The 20195-nt window shown below is 39.9% G+C and overlaps 1 protein-coding gene and 1 long non-coding RNA gene across 4 annotated transcripts in view; both read right to left on the reverse strand.

The window, feature by feature from the left end:
* Window positions 1-7661, reverse strand: part of LOC127582394 (phosphatidylinositol 4-phosphate 5-kinase type-1 gamma-like) — a 95338-nt gene extending 87677 nt beyond the window's left edge. For all 3 annotated transcript variants that reach the window (XM_052037588.1, XM_052037589.1, XM_052037587.1), the window contains exon 1: window positions 7341-7661. In XM_052037588.1, the coding sequence (XP_051893548.1) occupies window positions 7341-7443 (103 nt within the window). In that variant the 5' untranslated portion in view covers window positions 7444-7661. The remainder of the gene's footprint in view (window positions 1-7340) is intronic.
* A 6310-nt stretch (window positions 7662-13971) lies between these two features.
* The window catches only part of LOC127582599 (uncharacterized), a 28061-nt gene continuing 21837 nt past the window's right edge, over window positions 13972-20195 (reverse strand). Inside the window, exons 2-3 of the long non-coding RNA XR_007958136.1 lie at window positions 16220-16345; window positions 13972-14217 (exon numbers count right to left, since the gene is read on the reverse strand). This is a non-coding gene — a long non-coding RNA (uncharacterized LOC127582599). The remainder of the gene's footprint in view (window positions 14218-16219; window positions 16346-20195) is intronic.

Here is a 20195-nt window from a genome sequence, read left to right on the forward strand (position 1 = left end):
ATGGGGCATTATAGCCGGCTCTTATGCCAAAGTAAACAATGGGATAAGTTAGTCAGAGTCTTTATTCCCGATCACGATCCACAAGGCCTTATTAGAAGAATGCATCAAATCAAACAGGATCAATATAAATGGTCTTGGCATCCAAACAGACTTCAATCATTACTTACAAAAGTCACCAATAATGGCAGCTTGGCTAATCGGTACATGTGACAATAATAAACCAATTTAAACTTGCAACTGTTACTCATGGAATTGTATCCCAGCCAGCACTGGGATACAATTCATGAAAACAAGAATGGAAAATGCTGACAATTATGGTTTCACTGCTATTTTTAGGAAATTATAAAATACAGGTTCTTTAATTCAAAGTATATTGTACATCCATAGATTCTTAAGTCTTTTACATTCAACCTGGTAAAGTCCATAGTCATCAAGGGGAAACATTCCAATGTTTTGGAGTCATATTTCACAAGAAGCAAGATGGTTATGGTTGCTGAAGGACAATTATCCCAGCCCCAGGTATCATTGTAGGAGTTCATCAGCACAGCAGCCCATGTCCAACCATCTTTAGCTGTTTCATCAATGGCCTCTCTTCCTTCATTTAATCAGAATTGAGGATGTTCAATCCTAGTTAGGACTCTTCAAAAAAAAATAAAGTTGTCTACACCTGTATGCAGCAAGATCTAGACAAAATTCAGGCATGGGCTAGTAAATGGCAATTACATTCTCAACACACATTGCCTGGTAATAACCATCTTCACCAAGAGAAAATCTGACCACATATCCTTGACATTCATTGGCCTAAGTACTGTGGCTGCAAGAACTAGTCAGAGGCTGGGTTTTGGATCATGAGTGACTCATCTCCTGACAACCCAATGACTTCTTGCCTTCCACAAGACATCTCAGGAGCTTGAAGGAATGGGTTCCACTTACTTAGATGAGTATATCCAACTCCACTCAAGCAGTTCTTCACCATGTATACAAATCAGCCTACTTTTTTGGCACCCCATCCGCCCCCAGCACAGCTTGCTGATAAGCCTACATTTGTAAAATGCACTGAAATTATTTACTCAGACTATTCTAGCAGCACTTCTCAAACCCCATAACGATTACCACACAAGATACTGACAGCAAGGGCATGGTTCCCCTGTAAGTCCCACAGTAGTCTGACCTTGAAATATATTGCTGTTTCTTCACTGTACTGGGTCCAAATCCTGGAAGTCCCTAGCCAATGCTGTGAGAGTACCACCACCAGAAAGGCTGCAGTATTTCAAGAATAAGTCTCAACACCACCTTTTCAAGAGCAATTGGGCATGGGCTATAAATGTTGGCTATGCTGGGAATACCCATAACCTGAAAAATGAAATTTAGAACAGTTCCATGATCTGAGATTCACTAACATTAATAATCGAGTCAAATTAAAGCAGCATCCTAGTCCATGAACCACCCAATTTATAGCTGTATTATATTCCAAGTCAGCTGCTCCTTTCACCCCAAAATATTACACATTACCACAAAAGATCAATGATTAAAAGTGATTGTCTGTGCTGGAAGTCAAACACCAAAAATTGTTGGAATTTCACTTCATTCAATATAAAAAAAGATTAATATATCATGTTTCAAACAGTCTGATGTCCAGTTACACCTGGAACGCTAACTTTTCACCAGATGTCTTTCAATAGTTAGATTATTGACCTTTTGGATATTTCACACATTTTCTGTTATCTCAAATTTTTTTGCTCTTTTTAGTCTTTTGACAGCACTCTTCAGTTAACTGACACAATTCACTGCAATCTGAATTATTTCATAATCACAAGATTGGAAATAATGATTAGACATGGGCTCATACAGAAATAATATTAGTCAATACTGATTAAAGCACTTGCAATACAGTTGAGAAACCAAACAATGACTCCACAATTCAAAAGCAATCATTTTAGACCCAGGCAACAATGTCTTTTGAGTTTTTTTTAAGTCATATGTTAAAGTCCAGCTATAGCTCTAACTTTTGTATGTCTGACCTCACTGGTCATCTCAAAATAAAGATACCAAGTAGATGAGGGAATAGGATGATGAATAGATGAAAAATACAAAAAAATTGAAATAACATGCAGCCATGATTAAATCAACTGAAGCCCAGTGATAGATGCGACCTTTGTTGACTATAAAGCTCCATCATTCTTGCAAGAAGCACAACTAATTCAATATCACACCCAGCTTCTGTAATTTAGATTTAATACTGGCAGTTTCAGCAGTGAATGAATTACTGTCACTAAGCATTAATTCCTGGGATCCACCAGGGTATATCCCAATCTACAAGTTCTACCGAATCCTCTCAAACACAAAATGATGATCTTCATAACAAATTTATTGATTTTGAGACAGTTCAACATTGCATATTGCTTTGAACGTGTTTTGATTTTGCACTGTTGTCATAGGATTACCTCGCAGCAAATTAATGTAAAGGCTCTATAGCAGTACTCATAAGCTAACATGCTTTGATATGCTAATATACTCCTGAACTATTAATAGTTTACTAACAATGACCATAATATGACACAGCAACAATAAAGAAAAAACAATGGTACTCAGGGCAATGCAAGTTAGAAGCTGCACAAAGGCTGCGGTGAAGAAGCTTGCTGGAATGATTCCAGGGAAGATATTTCAACTACATGGATAAACTGTCAAAGGCGGGATTTATCTCCTTAGACCAGAGAAGGTGAGATTCAGTATATGTGTTTCAAATTCAAGAGGGAGGGGGTTATACTATAGAAATAAGTAGTCTCCAATAGCTGATGAAAACCCAGTGGAGGAGGGGGTGGAAGAGTGGGCGCAAAGAGTTACAGTGACTTGCAAAACAACCAGACCATCAATGGTTAGGGTTTGGAATTCGGAATGAACACCCCAATAGGATTAGCAGAAACAGTTTTAATGGAAGATAAAGGAAAACATGTGCTTGTAATATAAAGTCATAGGGATGGGTGAAATATCAAAGGTTGGAACTGATTGCTGCTACTTCAAGGGGTTGGTGCAATACAATGAACCAAATTGCTTCCCTCTGTGCTCCCTCATAAAAAGATATTGTGGCACCACAAAAGGTGCAAAGGAGATTTGCAAGTACATTAGGAGAATGAAGGATTACAACTACTGAAAAGACTTGACTCTCTAAAGATTAACAGAAGGTTGAGGGATATCCTGACAGACATTTTTAAAAATATGAAGAGGGTTTCAATAGGATAGGTCAAGATAAAGTGTTTCAACCTATAGGGTGGAAGGTGGAGACCAAATCTATGCAATATAAATAGGAGTCAATAATAAACACAACAGGAAATTCAAGGGAAATCTTCCATTTAAGGGAGAAGCTAAGTACATGAAATAGAAAGAATCAAAGATACTTTGATAGGATGAGATGAAGAACAAGGTTTATGTACAAGTAAATAGTCATTGAATGGCCTGTTTCCATGCTATACATTCTCAGTAATTATCCACTTCTGTAATCCAAAAAATATTTCAGGAATTTTGATCTAAAAAAAAGGCATTGTAAAGATGAGAGTTCTTATTGAAGAGAGGCTGTCAACAGGTGCAAACCATCTATAAATCCAAAACACACGCATACTATTGCTCCTAGCCAATGGAATCCAAATAAATTCAACAAAGAATTCTATATAATGTTAACTGCCTTAATGAAATGGATGGAGTAAGCAGCAACTTCAGTTACAATAAACAGGCTTCAAATTGAAACCACTCCATCTTGGCAAAATGTCAAAGCCATTGTAAAACCACAATGAATGATACAGTTCCTGCTTCTTCTAGTGAAGGAGGAACTGGAGAATTTTCATAAAAATGGACTGAAGTTAAATGTGTAAAACTGTCAGTTTTGGCTTGAACAGTGATTCTGAAGGATTTAGGATGAAATATATTCCTCTAAGGGAATACTGCATTTTTGGAGGATTCATCTTTTCCATGAAAAGTGGAATAGAAGTTTCATCTTTCCTAAGTCAATGTAAACTATTCCATAACTAAAGAAAGGACATTCCCCTCATTTCCTGACCAATTTCATATCACTCAATCAATGCTACAAAATATATTCTCACTGGGCATCAATTTCATTGTTGATTGTGGGTCTGCGATTCCCTATGGAACAGTGTAGTAACTATGCTTCAAAATTGACTGACTGGTTCAAAAACTCTCTGGAATATTCCAAAGATGAAAAGCATCACAATAAATGGATGTTATTTCTTTCAAGGAAAATTAAGAGAAATAGCATACAGATTATATAACATGGAAATATTAAAACAACAATGCTGCTCCAACCAAAAAACAACCAGAAAAAGGGTGATCAGTCAGCATTTAAATCAGGCAGAAAGGTTAACTTTGTTGGCTTGGTCATTCCTGAAATGTCAATCTGGAGTCTTCTTCCTTTTAATTGCTAAGCAAGAGCCATATATACCCAAAATCTTCTGAAAATTTTTCATTTTTTTCTTCATCTTTCTGATGTAGAGCATGCCATTTACACAGAATTACATCCTAGAGGTCCTCAAAACTGACGACCGAGAAACCCATTTTGCTCTTTTGTTAACTTTATTTCAGGTCATCACTTTAGTCATTAATCAGGAACAAAACTGAATCACCTATTACAGAGATAGTGTTGGTGGGGCTTCTTCCAATGCTTTGAGCTGCTTGCTGTAGGTAGTTCATGATCCTGAAGCATACAGGTGGGCAGAGGGCACTGCTGCGCAGCACAATAAGTAAACCAACATCAGCTTTCTCTCTCAGGCCAACATCCCTGCAGTGAGACATTCAGCCAGCCTGAACAGTTGAGTCACATTGTTCACAAGCCCAATATCAGACTCTGAACTCTGTCACAGCAAGAGATTACCACCACAACAGAGAAAATGCTTCAAGGATTTTTTCCAAAGACTCCCTAAAACATCCCCCACCCTCCCCAAATTCAGGGCAATCCTTGGACCATGACTGCTCAAAATGAAGAAGCATCCAGGATGGCACTGATAATCGAGACTCTTCAACAGGAGAATGCAGCAACCCGGTGAAGATGGTGGATGGAGCCTGTATCCATCCATCACACACTGCCCATCCACCTACCCATCAAATACCATCTAAGATCTCAAATTTACTGCACAATCCCTCAAAACCCAAAGAAGAGGAATGGAAGCAAATCATCTCGACCCCCAGGAACAGCCCAAGATAGAGACCAAAGTCCATTGTAGCATTTCAATGCACCAGAAGCTCCTGCCCTTACACCAATAATCACGATAGATTAAGATCGAGAATTACAAACATAAGGTTAAATCCAATGATTCCACTGCATGCAATGTTAGGGATAAATAGAATGGTATAATGTTTTAGGAATGGATAGGGGAAAATGACCAAGATCTATCATGTTCTAACAGACTAACCATGCAATCCATTTTAAATAGATTTGTTAATCTTTATTACAAGCTATTTTAAAGCATATTACAATGAAAAAGAGGAAGTCTGCATCCATTATTACATGCACCGTATTCGTCTCATATTCTTAAAACTAAGGGAGACTGACCTCCTACATCCAGCCTCATGCACCCATCAGCCTTGCCCTCATCACTTTCCTGATTCCTCAAGTAATTTATAACTGTACAGTTCATTCTTGTTTACAAATCTTTCCATAGTTTTCCCTCAGGCCACTTTCTCTAATTTCAAACTCCTATGCCCCAGAACATTTTCCATTGCTTTCTGACATTTAACTATTTATTCCTTTGCCACACAAGGCAGCAAAGCTTACAAATCAGCACTTTTTTCAAATCCGCCAGATGTATCTTTGCCTTCCTACCTTTAAAAGCCTTCTTCAAACTGTTTCTCACTGCTTATAATCCCATTATATTTCCCTCTTGAATTACCCCGCCTGTATCCGTGCTGTATTGCTCTATGATTCTATATCCTTCACAACATCGCAGACACCTTGTGAAAGCAAGTTGCTGTCACAAAGCACAGAATTTGTATCCTATAGTACCTAAATTAAATTATTTTAGAGAAGTCTCGTTAAATAATTTGTGTACAGTTAATCTTGTGTTCTTGCAACATTGCTTTCTCTGATATACACTCGTATCAGCTAACGCATTTATTTTTATTACCAGAGTACAACCATTGTACCCAACATTAAACTGCAGCCTGCTTGTGGAGCTGTCTACGATATAACGTTAAATGAAATGACATTAAAAATCATTTCACAAAGAATTCCACACGAGCCCATCCCATATTAATTGCTTGGTGTTGAAACAGTTAATGTTTTCGGCCAAAAATATCACTCCTTTGTTTCTCCTAGTGAAATATCAGCATCATGCTGATAGCAGAGTGCTTGTTCCAAGCTCAGCAGGAAATAAATGTTATTAGTATTTTATTACATGGGCTTTCAGACAGAGATACACGGCCCTCAAGGGGTTTCTAGGATCATTATTTAGTTTTGTACTTAATTTCATATAACCAATTAATTTGTCACTACATAAAAATGAGCATTTTTGCAATAAGTATTTAGGTTCCTTGTAGTTAACTCACCATTGGAATTAAGACCACTGGTCTCTAGAAGTGTACTAATATTTGCAGGAGGATCCCATTAGAAAAAAAACACTGCAAGATATCAGGTTTTAACTTAAGCGGATGACAAATCTACCCGATTTCACAGATCCCAATTCACATCATAGATATTCCCAATAAGGAAAACAGCAACCCACTCAGACAAAAAAGAAAATCATTCTCTTCACACCCAAACTAGGATACAGCAGCAATGTGAAGTTCTTAAATATTAACAAAAATAATAAAAGGGTTCATGCAGAGCTGACCTTTTGCATTTCTTAACCTTCTAATTATTTCTAAGAGATTCCTTTATGAGCATTTTGGTCTTTTTTTTTAAAAAGAAGAGATCATACAAGCAGTGACAGATTTATTAAATAAAGTATTTAAAACACGTTTAATGTTGGTGGTACCTGGGAACATGTGGCAGTGCTGCAGAGGGCATCTTTCAGAGCAGCAGGGTGTCAGTGTGCGCTACCAAATCCCACATCAGCTGTGCCTTCCACAGAAAAGAGGCTTTGACTGCGGTTGGATTTCTCCCCCTGGGTCAGCTGAAGGATCAGACTGGATAAAGGGGGGGGGGGGGGGGGGTAGGCAGCGAAGTAAGGACCGTGCATCCGGATCCTGCTCACTACCATCCCAACGGGGTCGGCGTAGACCCATCACGGCAAAGCACCTGATCCCATTCAATATGGGCAAGAGACCGGCACCGACCCTCCAATGGAGAGACAAACGCACACGGGTTTATTTATGCACCATATTATTCCCCCTCTTACCTATAGCGCACAGTTCCCCCTCGGCTCCCGCCACCGCCGCCTCCTCGGCCGCCGGCGGCTCGCTCTCACCCCCGGCCTCCGTCGACGCTCCGTCCGGTTCCATTCAGCCCCGACAGGGTTTTATGTGCAATTACGGGGGAAATCTTGCGCAGGAAGGGTTTGTTTTTAGATTAAGCGACCGGGATTCGGCTGCGGAGAAGACGACAGCTTTGTTTCTGTCAAAGGCGCGGGGTCGGTCACCGAGCCGCCTTTCATTCACACGGTCAGTAACGGCCGCCCGGCTCCTCGTACCAGCAGCAACAACAACATCAACGGAGCCCGCGGCCGTCTCGTCACGGCTCCGTGTACACCAGAAACTGCGCGTCATTGCAGGGCGCGTACATTACTGACGTCACCACGGTCAGGTATGCCCCTTCTCGAAGGAACGTCATCCTTCTTGCTCTGCTCTTATTACGTCATAGCCAATGTTCAAGAGTTGACAATGTCCCAGGAATCGGTTCAGCCGATTCAGGCACTTGTGCGAGTAACCCACGGAAAATACAATTGGAATGTTCTTTAAAATTGTTTTAATTTCATTTCGTTCCTCCATGTGCTTTATAGCATATGGGTGAATGACAATAAAGTATAACTTGAATTTATCAATCCTAACGACATAGAATCTGGGAGAAGGCGGTGTGTTACCGTGAGGAATCATCATCCAAGTTATGGAAGAGTTAGTTGGACTTCCCATTTGACTGGGAGATCAGTGTCGTGTGAAGATGGAAAACGCTGGAGTGCGTAGGTGGAGCTGTGGGAGGGCAGATGCTATGTAATGCAGTCTTTCCCAAACTTTGACAACTCAGGTCACACTTTACATCTCAAAAATATTTCAGGGCATACAAACACCTCATCCCATCCATCAAATGATTAGATAAATGTAAATGTATTTACTTGTTCATTTTTCTAATGTGTGACAATTTTTCCAAAATTTCATGGCACACCTGGTAATCAAACCATTAAGCCACAAGAGAACTGATGTAATCACAAGGAATGCAGTCAATCAGAATTGTCAACCCTGCAACACTTCTGGGTGAGATCTAACACTGTTTGTTTATAACCTGTATTAAGAGCCATGACTAGATACAAATGCAGTTATTTGGCAACCTTTAGTTCACAACTTTCTGCTGGCCTATTTGGTAGATATTGACATGTTTGGCTCTATTCCACACAGATGATTTACCACATATAAGGTAATTGTGACCCCCATTACAAGATTAGAGAGAGAAAATAACGCTTGTAGATAAAGGAGCATCTTGCACTTACACAGTGCCTCTGATTTGGACCAAAGTATTTAACAGAGGACAAAGGAATTGACACCAAGTCTTGGTAGGATACTTAGAAGATACAACTGAAAAACTGGTCAAAGAATTTTTGTTTGGAAGGTTAGAAAAACAGCAAAGCACCAGAGATGGAGAATAGTTTAGTCAATAGAACCAAAGTAGTCAAAGAGGGCGTAGGTAGATGGTCAGACTTGGTGCCTGAGAACATAGGAAACAAACAAGGTTGTGAAGATAGCAAAAGAAATTGAAACTTCATTAGTGAGAATACTGAAAGCAGTATGTTAAACCTGCCTGCACCATCAAACTTGAACATGCTAATTAATATACTCTAAATTTAATTCTATTTTTGTTCTTCCCTTGAGAGCAATTAACTTCTTACGTGGCTGTGGTTCCATGGGCATTTCTAGTGCCTAACCCAAGTGGTCATTATTCATCTGCAGGCCTGAACAGTACATGTCATCAACTATTCAACTGCATATGCATCACAAGTTAGCCCAACCTTATCACTATCAGACTCTTACTAGGTTACGAACCCAACAACATGAGTTTAAACTCTGCAACCTCATCAAAATGAGCAGTGTGTGAGACTAAATAGGGCATGACTACTGGTTCTTTCACTGCAAAGGGCATGCAGTCAATTCAAGATCTGCCCTTTAATAAATGCTCCATTTCCTGCAGGTATACAGGGAATAGAGCAGGTGCTTGGCTGATTTTTCCTTTCTTAAACTCAGGCCAATGAACAGTGAAAGCTGTTTTGGCTGAGATCAGCTAAAGGAACTCCACATTTCCTGTAAGGTGAAATGTCATTAACAGGGAATGTTAATTCTGTTCTTTTCCTCCAATTATGCTTCCTGACCAAGCATTTTCTGGTTTTATTTCCAATTTCTACTATCAACAGTGACTTGCTTTTGTGAAGAAACTGAGCAGAGCTCTTTGAGTTTTTTAACTATCTGGCAGCTTTTCAATTTTTTAGAGAAATTTCTTGAAAGAAGCATCCTTAGACTCATATTTTCTGGAAGTCTTATCAGTTCCAGAGTTAATAATAAGGCTGTAGACTAGTGATTGCACATAATAATTATCAGCTCTTTAATTACAGTGTGAAGTCATTCTGTGCAACATTTTGCAGCTTCTCTAATTAGAGAAGATGCAGTCCTACGGCCTGACTATTAAATCAATTTCTTTTACCACATATATTGCAATAGCTTGTTGCTCTGCTGAATATTTGATACATATTTTATTTGTAAAACCTTTTTCCTCATTGATAAGAGTGAAAAAACATAGAAATGCTGAAAATCAGGAAAAAAAGAAACAGAACATTTGAGTACACTGCAGGTTATTTAGTGTCAGTGCAGAGAAGAGACAGGGGTTGGAACTGAGCACGTTCTGAATAACACCAACTTAAAAAAAAGACTTGACAGACAGGTGGTGTACTTCTGGCACTGTTTAGCTTCTGTGGTTTTCATTTAGCTCCTTCTTTGGTGTTACGGTTCCTCCTTCATCTCCAGGAGACATTGAGTGTTTATCAGGTGCAGGTTCCATCAGTACCAGCCAACCACAAGTGGCTAATCTTCACGTACAGACCAAGGGAATCGGTGACAGCAGTTTATCTGATTTTCGGTATTCCTTGTTTTACCATCGCTGGAATGTTCATTATTGTCACATGCATCGAGATAAAGTGAAAAAATTTGTTTTGCATGCCATCCATACAGATCATTCCAAGCATAAGTACATCAAGGTAGTACAAATAGAAAGGCAATAACAGAGTGCAGAGTATAATGTTATAGTTACAGTTACAGAGAAAGTGAAGTGCAGGTAGACAAATAAGGTGCAAGGGCCATGACAAGGTAGATTGAGAGATCAAGAGTTCATCTTTATTGTATAACAGGTCTGTTCAAGAGTCTGAGCATAGTCATTGTCTAGAATAAAACACAAAGAGTTGTCACTTGAGCAACATGTCAGATGGTGACTAGCAGAAGGTGATGGTGATTATCCATCTCCAAAACCCTGTTCCTTTAAACAAACTCACACGCATCACCTCTGAGGTATACATGGTAAAGCATGATCTCAAATTTAACTTGAACTTACTTTCCATTTCTGTATTTCCTCAAGCTCTAGCATCGTCCAGAACTCTTCATTCATCCCCTTTTTTATGAACCATCAACAGTCATGCCTTTAACTGTATGGACCAGGTGTGTCCAAACATTTGTACTTGCGGGATCATTTTCAGGTTGCAGCAGAAGGCCACATGCTAAAGTTCCTCTGTGTGCATAAGCCCTTAGCACATAGAGGCTGCTGGATATGCGTAATGATGCCAGACAACATACAATGGTCATTTGATGTCACATGCAAAATTCTACTGCAATTGTGATCTCCACAAATATCATGGAGTTCAAATACTGAGACAGAGCTTAACTGAAGAGTTGGGGTCTGCTTCAGTGTAAGTTAAAGGGCCTGACTTCAATGAGTCCAGATCCCACCAGGTGATTGTGACCTTTACTCTCTGAGAGGTTGCTTGCCACCCAAGTGTGCACCTTCCCTTACTGTTAATCACCCCAAGTCTCCCACCCAGCAATTATCTCATTGAATTCACTCCCCTCATCCTCTCTCAAAACCTTCACCTGACCATTCCTCTTTTGACTCTCCAACTACATCCTACCCCTTCCAAAAGTCTTGATCATCTCTCTGACTGTATCCCTTCCCCACCAGGTCTCAATCCTCTTTCCAATCCCCCTCCATCAACAAGGTCTTGATTTTCTCTCCACCCCACCACTCCCCTCCCAGATCACAACCCTTCCTTCAAACAAACCACAAGCCTCCCCTCCCCATCAATGTCCCAATCATCTTTTTGATCTCAATTTCCCACCCCTCCAAACTGGTTCTTTTTGACCTCTTCCTACTATCTACTGCCAAGCCTCAATAGTTGTTCTGACTATGGATTCAGTCATCTCTTTGACACCCTCCATAATCTTCCAGTTCTCTAGCCCACCTCTCACAGAATCCTCTCTGACACACTGCTTTCCTCTATCTAGAATGTGTTCCCCAACACTTCTTCCATGATCCTTGTTCTTCACATGGCATTGAGTCTCATGCATGGTAGAACATCTAAGCCAGCAGGTTATTCAGTCACTAAGCCGATATTTACCATGGGCAAGATTTTATACACAGGCCATAAATTGGATGTCGCTGGTTCCTTATCTCGAACATTCAGGATCAGAATCAGAATCAGGTTTACTATCACTGACATATGTCGTGAAATTTGTTGTTTTGTGGCAGCAGTACAGTGCAAGACATAAAAATTACTATAAGTTACAAAAATAAATAAATAGTGCAAAAGAGGAATAATGAGGCAGTGTTCATGGGTTCATGGACCATTCAGAAATCTGATGGTGGAGGGGAAGAAGCGGTTCCTAAAGTGTTGAGTGTGGGTCTTCAGGATCCTGTACCTCCTCCCTGATGGTAGTAACGAGAAGAGGGCATGTCCCAGATGGTGAGGGTCCTTAATATTTCCCCATCTCTCTCTCCTTCTTTACATCACTCCTTAAAATCTATCTCTTTAGACAAAATCTTGGTCCCCCTTCCTAGTATCTCCATCTCTGGGTTGGAAACAGAACTTGTCTCATTAAAGGCCCATGAGGCTCCTTGGGACACTTCACTGTATTAAATGTGATATGTATATACAAATGATGCTTCTTGTCGCAGGAGAGGTGATAAAATTGGAGAGGGGAAGCAAAGCAAAAGTGAACATAATAATAATTTATGTCTGATGCGTGGTTATAAACAGAATAATAACACACACAAAGAATGCCTTGAGATGTCCATTCTGCATAAGAATTATCTTACAAGGATCGTAGGAGTGAGCTTTGCCACATAATCTACACCAACACCTTGGAAGATCAATATTTAGAAACTAGAATTTACCCCATTTCCCTGATCTTGTGAGTTTGCTGCCATCCGAAGCTTCAACTAAAGCAACTTGCATTTATATAGCACCGTAAATGTGAGAAAACATCCCAAGATATTCCAGGTTTTGATTTCACTTATTTTTCATTCCCATATCCTCTTGTCCTGAAGGCATTGGGTTAGTGCCCCTCTTATTAAAAAAACAACAGATGGCTTGGAGTATAGATCTAGGCTGAGGTTGCTATGGAGGTACACATTTGTTAGGTATTGAATACTTCACCTTACATAGCTTTTGAGGCAGATATAGTAACGTCATTGAAGAAGAAATTGGATAAGTATCTTAAAAGGAATGATACAACATGATAGACTGAACAATAAAGAACTAGGACTAGAATAGACAGCTTCAGTTGAAAAGCTAGAACCAACACAAGCACAATGGACTGATTTAGAGTGCTATGTTCTCCATGAGCTAAGTTCCACAGGCAATGAATGCTTCCTAACACTTAAGTGGCCATTCTTTATATGACAATATCATCAGGCTTTATAATCATGGGATGAATCAGAGTGGAGCCTGACTCTGTCCTCACTCACATTCAAATATCCAGTTTTCAGCAGGAGGTTTTAGTTGATGAACTGTATCTGGCTGAGCTCTTCACAGTATGTGATTAGGGCAGAGGCGTTCCTTTCAAATGTGCAGCATTGAAATTAGATTATTTGGCAGATCTGATCTGCCAAAGCTTGGTGCATGCTTTCTGTGAAATGTTTTATTTAAATGTGAAGAGGTTAAAATAAAGATATCAATTAAACCCCACAATTGAAATAGTTCCAAGAGTTGTTTGGGATAATGAATGTCACATTTTGTGTTATTTATAAATGGAAACAATAATCAGCGGCAGATTGTGATCTCAGTGGGAACTCTATCTTGCTGCATTGAATATCCTTTGTTATTAAGCAATCTAATATTTTTAAACAATCTCTCTGTCCGCACCCTAGGTACTGTTTATTATTTTCTATTTCAGAATATTAATATCAGAACCACTTTGTTGAAACTCTCTATCCTCTCTCTCATATTGTCATGTACACTTAGTAATTTCACTTAGTTAATTTCACCACTTCTGAACTTTATGGTTTCCTCACAGTGTTATCATCTTACTTGAGTAATAATTTGATAAACACTAAGCACCATCTAATAAAAAAATTGATTCACTGGTGATCCTTGCTATCCAACTGTAGCAGGATATTTCAGGCAATCACAAGCCTGTCCTCAGCCAATATCCAGGCATAACATTTTCACTAAGGTCATTGGATTTTTTTATTAATTTCAAAATAAATTTTATTCATAAAAATATGTATAAGAAATAAAAAATACAATAAACAGTGTATTGCTTTCTTTACATTTATAGTGTTGTTCAGTTTATACATTATTAATGATTTTGGCTCAATACACTTGTAGTGTGAGCATGTTCTGTATACAGAGCATCATTGCCACCCATGTGGTCCCCTTTGGGTGCTACAAAACTTCCAATTTGAGAGTCTTTTACAAAGGTCTTAGCCAATTTCTAGTGGCAGAAGAACCTTGGGCTGCAGTCCTTCCCCATAGAGTCTTTGCATTGGCTGCGCCAAGCTTCAGTGCAATCCTCAGCACGTACCCCTGCAGCCTAGAATGGGGATCATTGGAAAGTAATTAGGAACAGAAAGCCTGATCAATTGCTCATCCCAAGAGAAGGCTGAGTATTACTTGTTGCCATACCAGTAAGGTTATTGACACACATTGACTCCTTGCTTGACAAGGCCTCAATTCTAAAATTGTCCTACTTGTTTTCAAATCCCTCTTTTTTTCCTACAAGTCATTTGTAACTTTTAAAAGCAATGTTTTGATAATGCAATAAGGTGTACATTTTATTGGATGGAATCAAATGTAGATTTCCAGGAGAAAGTCATCGTGAACTTAAGAGGGGCCAGCATGTTCAAGGACTTTAAAGAGGAAGGGGAGGTTGAAAATGGGACAGTAAATCAAGTTAAAAGGTGTTTTTTTGAAGGAGAGGAGAATTATACTTGAAAGAATTAAAACATTGGCAGTATCAATTAACGTAAGGTAAAGAAAAGGAGGTAGGTAGTCATTAATATGGTGTGACTATGATAGAGGGAGCTGGAAATGGGTTTCAGGGACAAGATGATTCCAATGTAGGAATGAAGGGAAATGGGAGTAAATAGAAAAAGGTGAGTTCAGGGTTAGATCAGGGGAAATGTCAGAAGAAGTTTACCCCTGAGGACTATGACAAGGGAAAGAATTAACAGAAGAAAATGGAATCTTATGGTCTCCACAATGACAATAAAGTCATTGATTTCCTCACACTTGTATTAGAGGTGAAGGTGGAGGAGATCAGGAAGAGGGGTTTAAGAAGATGTATTACAGCTGAGAAAAGAAGCCAGAAGTTATCATTTTATTCCTGGATGATCCTGGAATAATCTTCAAATTTGGCAGATGAAATCAGGAGTAACAGTGTGCAATGTTATCCAAATATGGCAATGAACAACTAAACCTGTTGTCTACCATCAAATGGTGTATTTACAGTACATAAAATTACATATTCCAGAACCTATCCTGCACTAACTGCTGATCCTGACTGTTGTCAATAATCACTCATCTTTCCAACTTGACTGATATATCACTAACTAGGTCATTGATACTGAAAAGTTAAATTACAAAACACTACCTTTTTGTTTGCATTCCACCACTTTTATGTTCATTACCCTGATATATCAGGCCATGCTGATTGATCTTTGAATTAGCCTCCTGTATCTTCCTTCCCTACCTCATATCCCTCTGGTCCATGCCTATTAGCAGGGCATTGTGCTACTTCACACCAAGCTCCCTAAACAGTCTCTGTTCTGAGCTCTCTCATGGCAAGAGTTTACCAGATGGATAGAGGAAAAGATTTAAGGAAGAGCTCAACGCCTCCTTGGAAGTATGCAACAACCATACTAATTGTTGGGACTCTCTGGCCCATGACTGCTTAAAGTGGAGAGGAAACATCTGGGATGGAGTTGAGAAGCTCGAGTCCATGTATTGTAAGCACCAGAAACCCTGTGTAAACAGCAGAAGGTGCACACCACCTCACAAACCTCCACCCGCTCACCCTGTCAAGCACCTCATCAGTTGCCTCAGAACCCACGAAACCAGGGGGGAAGCAAATCATCCTCAATCCCAAGGGACTACCTAGGGAGAAATTAACATTACTACCTCATTCTGACATTCTGCAATCCTCCCCTAAAAGCCAAAATTTATTGGTGGGTTTAGCAGAGTGTTTAAGAAATGCACAAGCAAGAATCTTAGTCTTACCCATCCCCACTTTACACAGTGTCATAGAATCACACAGCACAGAAGCAGGCCCTTTGGCCCACAACGTCCATAACACCCATTAATATTCCAGTTTTTGTTAGATTAAATTGAGTCCTGAAGGCTGCTAATGGTGGAGAAGGGCATCTGCTGTCACTAGAACCACAAGTTAAGTAGCCCAAATTTGCTACCAATTGTTGCATAATGGCCCAATACAAAACATCCAAACCCCAAATTAAATCAGTTGCAATCATTATTACTAATTTATTTTAGCAAGTCAACTAAAAATAATCCAATGGTTTGAAGAATGAATGCTTTACCTCTGGTGATGTAGAGCCAAATAGACCAGAAGATGCCTGATTTACTTGGGCTTTACAGCAGTGAGCTCCATGAGTGAGTGTGCTGCCAATCTTCATTGTCCAGACTCACACGTTCAGAATGATCACCTGGTGAGAGAGCAGCATATGCAAAGAATATCATTTTCAAAAATTAGATTTTAAGGCTGAATTTTCCTTGCAGCCACACCAACATAACCCATGAACACTACCTTGTATTCCTTTTTTTTTTGCACTATTTATTATTTTGTAATTTATAGTAATTTTATGTCTTTGCACTGTACTGCTGCCACAAAACAACAAATTTCACATCATACATAATAATTCTGATTCTGAGGAATTTGGTGGGATCTGTGAAATTTAGCAGAGACCCTGTTGTGCCAGAGCATTCTCTGTCCTCCTTTGAAACCAAATACATCCAACAGAGACAAAGCTGCGGATAAGACCTTCCTACCCCAAGACCTCCCACTGCTTGACCCTGGGTCAAACATATCTCTGGACATGTGTGTTGTTGCAACATACTGTGCTGCAAATGGGTGAAAATGGGCATGGGCTTGTGAATGGTGTCCAGGGCAAAGATCTGGTTCCCAATAAAGGAGATATTTTTGTTAATTGGCCTTCTTCCTCAGGTGGTTGGGGAGTTGATGCTGGACAATTGCTCTCCTTTGCTTCCCCCTTCCCCAGCTGCATCTCTCATAGACAATTGCTGGTGTGTGTTTTTTTGGTGTCACAGAGCACAGAAATAGGCCCTTCGGCCCACTACGGCAATGCCAACCATCATGTACCTATTCATACTTACCCCATTTTCCAGCATTTGATCCATAGCCTTCTATCTCTTGGTGATTCAAGTGCTCATTTATGTACTTATTAAATGTTGTTTGAGTCCCTGCCTCCACCACACCTTCAGACAGTGAGCTCCATATTCCAATCACTTTGATGAAAATATTTGTCCTCAGATCCCTCCTATGCCTTTTATCCCTCACCCTAAACCTATGCCCACAAGTTTTACTCATTCCTGCCCTAGTGTTTTTGGTCACTTGTAGAATAAGTCAATGCCATGGAGATAAGGTGTCCATTTACAGCACAGCAGGAAGGCTGATCTGAGTGTCACTGATGGGATTGCATCAAGGAATTTCAGGGCTCACCACTGGAAAAGCAATCACTGCAAACCCATAGATGGATCTATGCTGAAGCCTGTAACATAGCAACGAGGAATGACCCATAATTAAATCAGCTTAGTAACCTGCTGTCCTCACATGGCTCTCACTCTAAGACTGCAGTGACCGTTCTCAAAACAATTTAGGACGAAAGGGATTTGATGTCCTTGAATAATCTTCAAATGAAACAAATCTGAGGAAAGCAATAAATTTGTACTTGGTAACATTTTGTCTCAAAATCAACATATTGGTGTTAGATTTTATTATTCTCAGAGCTCTGTTTCTTAATTACACTTTAAAACTCAATCTACAACTTATATTGTCTTTATTTTAAGAATACAGGATCAGGCTGCTGAGAAATACAATGCATAGGCCAGAAATGGATTTTAATCCATATCATCAGTTGGTCCATCCTGATATATGTTATGTATAAACTTTATCTAGGTTACTGGTTGTCATGCTGGATATAATACATGCACTGTTTGCCATCTCAACAACTCAGTTAATGTTTAGCATGATTGTTGTAGTGCTAGCTTTCTTTTATTTGTGCATCACTCAATCATTGTCTTACTTCTTGGTCTTGTTGAAGATATATTTTGCCTGGCAAATTTGTCTTGTAGTTTCTGTCATTCTGTGGCTCAGTTGGTGAATTCTTGTCCATCGTAAGAGATGAAGCCTGGATGAATAATAGGGGAGGTTTGGGTTTTCTACATTTGATAAAGGTGTGCTTGACTGTTTGGTCACGTCTCTGTATGAAACCATGTCTTCTCAGGCAATGTGGCAATGAAGTCGCAATTGTGAACAAGAAAGGTGCAAACTCTCTGCGTTCTCTTGGGGTGCATTATGTTCTTCTTCATAGGCATTCTCTAGGGATTGAGGATGACTTACTTTCATTTCAGGTTTGTGCGTTCTGATGTGGTTAATAGGGCCAATATAGAAACTGCAGACTCTTCCATAGATGGGACAAACAATGACTGATGGGGCAAGCAGATGGATATTTTGTGAGGTGGTCCGCTCCTTCTACTGCTAACACATTCAGTGTTCTCCTCATGCATAACCCTGAGATTCTCAATGCTCCTTCCTCACTTTGAGTGCTCATGGGCCAGAGATTTTGAGGAATAATTGAGGGTGTTGTATTTTTTCAAGAAGGCTTTTAACATGTCCTTGAATCTTTGCCTGTATGATTGAATTGAATTCCATTATCATACATTGGTTTCTCATGAAATTCTTTCTGGAAACAGGATTCAAAGTGTTGTAGTAAGTGTTGTGACTTTCAAATCTTTCACCCTTCAAATGAATGGGAACTTAAAGCTATGAGATACCATTCCTTGCTGTGCATGAATAAATCAGCTCCCATGGATGCCTTGGCCTGGGTAATATCTCAGTAGCCATCTTCTCTTCTTGTTTGGTAATCCTGGCATACACAGCTTGTTGACAGCTGTATATCTTTGTGGATTTCAATCCAGTACACAAATGACCTAATTTTCTCTGCATTGAGTGGCCCTCATGTATCTTCTGGAGCAATTCTCTTCCCACCTTTTGGATATTTTGTTTAGGATCAAGCCAGTAGAAGATCATCATGCAGGATGACCAATAATGTTTTAATACTGGCTGTGCTTGTTTCATCATTTCAGCCACTCCTCAATCACTTGCTGACAAAATATCTGTAATTCTTTGTCCTCGGTGGTCTCTTTGATCTTGTGCTGTTTTGTGGGTGTCACATTAGCTAAGCAGTCTTTCTTCACACCTCCAGCTCTCAACTCATAGAGTCATACAGCCCAGAAACAGGCCCTTTGGCCCACCAAGTTCGTGCTAAACATCACATACCAATTTACACCAATGCTGCAATAATATGTTTCTTATTCTCCCCACACTCCTATCAACTCCTCCAAGATTCTACACAATAGGAGCAATTTGCAGTGGCCAGTTAACCTACCGACCCATATGCCTTTGGAATGTGGGAGGAAATTGGAGCACCAGGACAAAACCCACATGGTCACAGAGAGAACATGCAAAGGCCATACAGGCAGCACTGGAGGTCAGGACTGAACCCAAGTCGCTGGAGCTTTGAGGCAGCAGCTCTACTAGCTACACTGTTGTGCTGCATGGTTCCTGTGTGGTGACAATCAAGGTCACACTTGATGCAGACCCATGTCTTCTCCTGTTTGTAATTCAGAGTGAAATCATTGATCTGAAACTCAAGGAGTAAGCTCTGTAGTCGTACTGTGCTCTTCACTAGTTTTTCTTGTGAATTCACTCCTGGAGTATGCAGTCATTTCTTCTGAAGATTCATGGGGAGAAGGGAAACACTTTTTGCATCCTTGTACAACTGTGAATAGCTCTTTTTCTGTGTTGCTGAATTTTGTTTCTGCAGATACAAGAGCTATTAACTGCTGTCGGCGTGTGCTCCTGTACTGGAGCAACTCCCAGGCCTTCAATATGGGCATTTACCTGTAAAATGACAGTATTTGTCTGTTGGAGAGTGACATTTCATCTTTTTTTTATTCATTCAAGGGATTCCAGCAATTAATTACCCATGCCTAATTGCCCTTGAGAAGATAATGGTGAGCTGCCATCTTGAATCGCTGCAGTCCCTGAGGAGTGGGTAAAGCCATAATGCTGTTAGGGAGTGAGTTCCAGGATTTTTACCCAGTGATTGTGAAGGAACAGTGTTAAATTTCCAAGTCAGGCTGATGTGTGGCTTGGAAGGCAGCTTCCAGGTGGTGGTTTTTCTGCCCTTGTCCTTCTAGCTGGTAGAGGTTGCGAGTTTGAAAGGTGCTGTCTAAGGAGTCTTGGTGAGTTGC

The sequence above is a fragment of the Pristis pectinata genome, chromosome 24 (assembly GCF_009764475.1).
Source record: "Pristis pectinata isolate sPriPec2 chromosome 24, sPriPec2.1.pri, whole genome shotgun sequence".
NCBI classification, from domain to species: Eukaryota; Metazoa; Chordata; class Chondrichthyes; order Rhinopristiformes; family Pristidae; genus Pristis; species Pristis pectinata.